We start from the raw sequence: 2,980 nt of genomic DNA on the forward strand, positions 1-2,980 counted from the left end.
TTTCCAGGCACATTTTGTCTTTTTTATTTAAAAAATGTTGAGTAAACCTGAGTCAGATGAGCATCACCTCCTCGAACACGACTCCGTCCGAGTGTTTGTCCAGTCCTCCGTCAGCCGTTTCCTCCTCCACTTCCTGCGGGTCCGAGTTGATCTGTGCGACTCCCAGCCTGTAGAGGGCGTCTCTGATCATCACCACCTCCCCCGGCTGACAGGCGCTCAGCACCTCCGCGATCTGCTGGTTCACGATGTCTCTGCTGCTCAGGAAGTCCAGCAGGCGGTTATAGAGGTAGTAATACGCTGCGTTATCGAACACGAGAGCTTTCCGCCGAAATGCCGTTGCGCTGCTGTCGTCGAAGCTGGTTTCACCCTCGGGTTTGTCACAGATCTCTGTGACGGCGCCGGCGTACGGCTCCAGCTCTTTGCAGAGGGTGATGGCGTGGTGGGCATCGTGGAGAGCGCTCGGTCTGTCGGGTCGCACTATCCAGCGAGAGGCGGATTTGGTGAGCGGGTGCAGATGAGGGTTGGACTCAGTCGCTGTCAGATCCAAACTGTACGGCTGGTCCTGAAGCTCCGAGCAGGAGACGTACTGAAAGAGGGGAGGAGACAGATGTGATTGACAGTTCAGCGGCCAATCAAGCGTTTTAAAATCTGTGTACATGTTCACTGCAAGGACAATTTACCATGAGGTGTACAACTCAACAAAAACCTTTATTTTTGAAGGAATATTTTCATTTTGATTTTATTTGTACAGCGCTTTTCACGTTATTTGACGTCTCAAAGTAGCTTTTCAGAAATAAATGGACTAAGTTATGATATTTTAATTTCCTTCATGGAGTTGTCACTATAAATGTGTTGTACAGAAAGAGATTCTTAAAAATGTAGCTAAAAACCTCTCCAAAATTTCATTTTATTTGTATATGTGGTAATATTATATAATGTTAATGTCTGTGTGTGCAGGGTTATTACAGTTAACTGAAACTAAAGCCATAAAAAAATCATCACTTGAAATGAATTCAACTTTAAATTAAATTAAAAAACCTTACATTTATTTTATTTTATTTCATTTTATGTGATGTACTAAAATAACTAAAACTGAAATAAAAATTAATAAAAACATTTTTTTAAAAATACTAAAAATGGCACACACAAAAACCCCACAACAAAATTACTAAAAGGCCAACTAAATTTTAATTGAAAAAAAAACTTAAATTCTTGAAAATATTGGTTTCTTTTTTTTTTGTTTAAAGGAAGATATAACAGCAGACAGGTTTAAAAGATGTTTTTAATGATATATTATTATGACGAATATTATCGATATAATTTAATAATATAACTAATATTTTTAAATATATTATTATTAATTATAATAATAATTGTTATTATTTTATCATTTATTAAAAACATTTATCTGACTTTAATAATTAATTAAAAGTTATATATATATATATATATATATATATCTCTCTCTCGTATATGTTATTTTAGTATAATTGAGATACTATTATAGTTTTTATTATAATTATTTTTTATATTTTCTGTTTTAATTTTAAATTGTGTTTTTGTCATTTTTATGTTTTTGCTTTTAAATGTTTCTATATAATTTTCATACATTTTTATTTACTTATTATTTTATTTAGTTTTGGTTCTTTTAGTACATCAAGTTAAACTAAATGAAAATGAGAAATGTTGTCTTGGCAACTAGCTGAAGTAGAATAATTTTTATATGAAGTAGAATATTTTTTATTTTATTTCAGTTACTGTTTATTTTATTTCAAGCAAAGTTTTTAGTTTTAGTTTCAGTTAATTATAATAACCCTTACTGTTTATAAATATTGTTTATAAAGATGTTTTTGTTTCTGCAGCAGTAGTGAAAGAGCTTGATAAGTTATGATTGTTTTGGAGCAATTCATAAGTGGACTTTTGTGAAAATATGTAAATGCAACAAGCATTCTAATTAATAAAAAAAGTATCTATTATCTATTCCTGTCAATCTCTCACCTGTGGTGGTGCTGTAGGGTCAGAGAAACATCCCTGATTTTCCCCCCACATCTGTGAGGCCAGTTGAGGATATAATACATCAGTGCAGAGCGCCACCTTCTGGGCACAATCCGCCACGTACACCGGCGGCCAAAACCTGGACGAAACCAGCAGGTCCAGATGATCTCGAGCGCTTTCTCTGCGGACGATATACTTGGATCCACACACGACCTGCAGAGATCAGACTCCCACATCAGCTCATCTGATCAAGTCAAATAATCATCAAAGAGCTGTGCTTTAGTGAGTCTGGTACCTGATGAGGACACACTTTACTGACTCTGCCTGCCGTCATGAGCGCGTCGGGCTGCTGTGCCGTCCACAGGCCGCTCTGTGAGTGAGAATGCAGCAAAGACACAGACGCCAGCAGCTCGTCCTGTCAAACGAGACCAGCAGGCCATTCTGTCATGATTACTACAGGAATATTTAGAGGAATTTGACTGAAGGGAGGAGAAAGTGTGATAGAGTTGCTTTGTGTTACTGAATAATAAATATTAGTGATATTATCGCTTTAACTGCACTGACACTATCGGATGAGAACAAACTTTGAACTGAATTAATTTGAATAACGACACTATTGTGCTCTGTAGATTTCATTACTTGAAATAAAATAAACTTTGAATTAAAACAAAATCTCAAAAATGTAACTTATTTTATTTCAGATAGTTGCCAAGGCAACCTTTTTCATTTTCATTTAGCTTAACTTGATGTACTAAAATAAATAATAAAAAAATACTAAAAATGGCAAAACACCACAAAATTACTATAACTTTAAAATTGAAATGAAAAGGGAATATATATATATATATAAAAATTTGTATACAATATTTCTAATTTTTTCTGTTAGTATTAGGTTATAGAATGTACCCATATAGATAGCTGAGTTAAGGTGTGTGTGTGTGTGTGTGTGGGGCAGTGTACTTTATCAGTGTCTGCAGCAGCAGGA

General features: G+C 35.1%; 1 protein-coding gene across 1 annotated transcript in view; it reads right to left on the reverse strand.

Annotated features, from left to right (window-relative positions):
* The window catches only part of hmgxb3 (HMG box domain containing 3), a 27,410-nt gene continuing 24,430 nt past the window's right edge, over positions 1-2,980 (reverse strand). The window contains exons 27-30 of the mRNA XM_016492290.1: positions 2,956-2,980; positions 2,291-2,410; positions 1,999-2,208; positions 1-586 (exon numbers count right to left, since the gene is read on the reverse strand). The exon at positions 2,956-2,980 is cut by the window's right edge and continues 1 nt beyond it. Of these exons, the coding sequence (XP_016347776.1) occupies positions 53-586; positions 1,999-2,208; positions 2,291-2,410; positions 2,956-2,980 (889 nt within the window). The 3' untranslated portion in view covers positions 1-52. The remainder of the gene's footprint in view (positions 587-1,998; positions 2,209-2,290; positions 2,411-2,955) is intronic.

This window comes from Sinocyclocheilus anshuiensis, unplaced genomic scaffold (assembly GCF_001515605.1).
Source record: "Sinocyclocheilus anshuiensis isolate Anshui unplaced genomic scaffold, SAMN03320099.WGS_v1.1 scaffold1460, whole genome shotgun sequence".
NCBI classification, from domain to species: Eukaryota; Metazoa; Chordata; class Actinopteri; order Cypriniformes; family Cyprinidae; genus Sinocyclocheilus; species Sinocyclocheilus anshuiensis.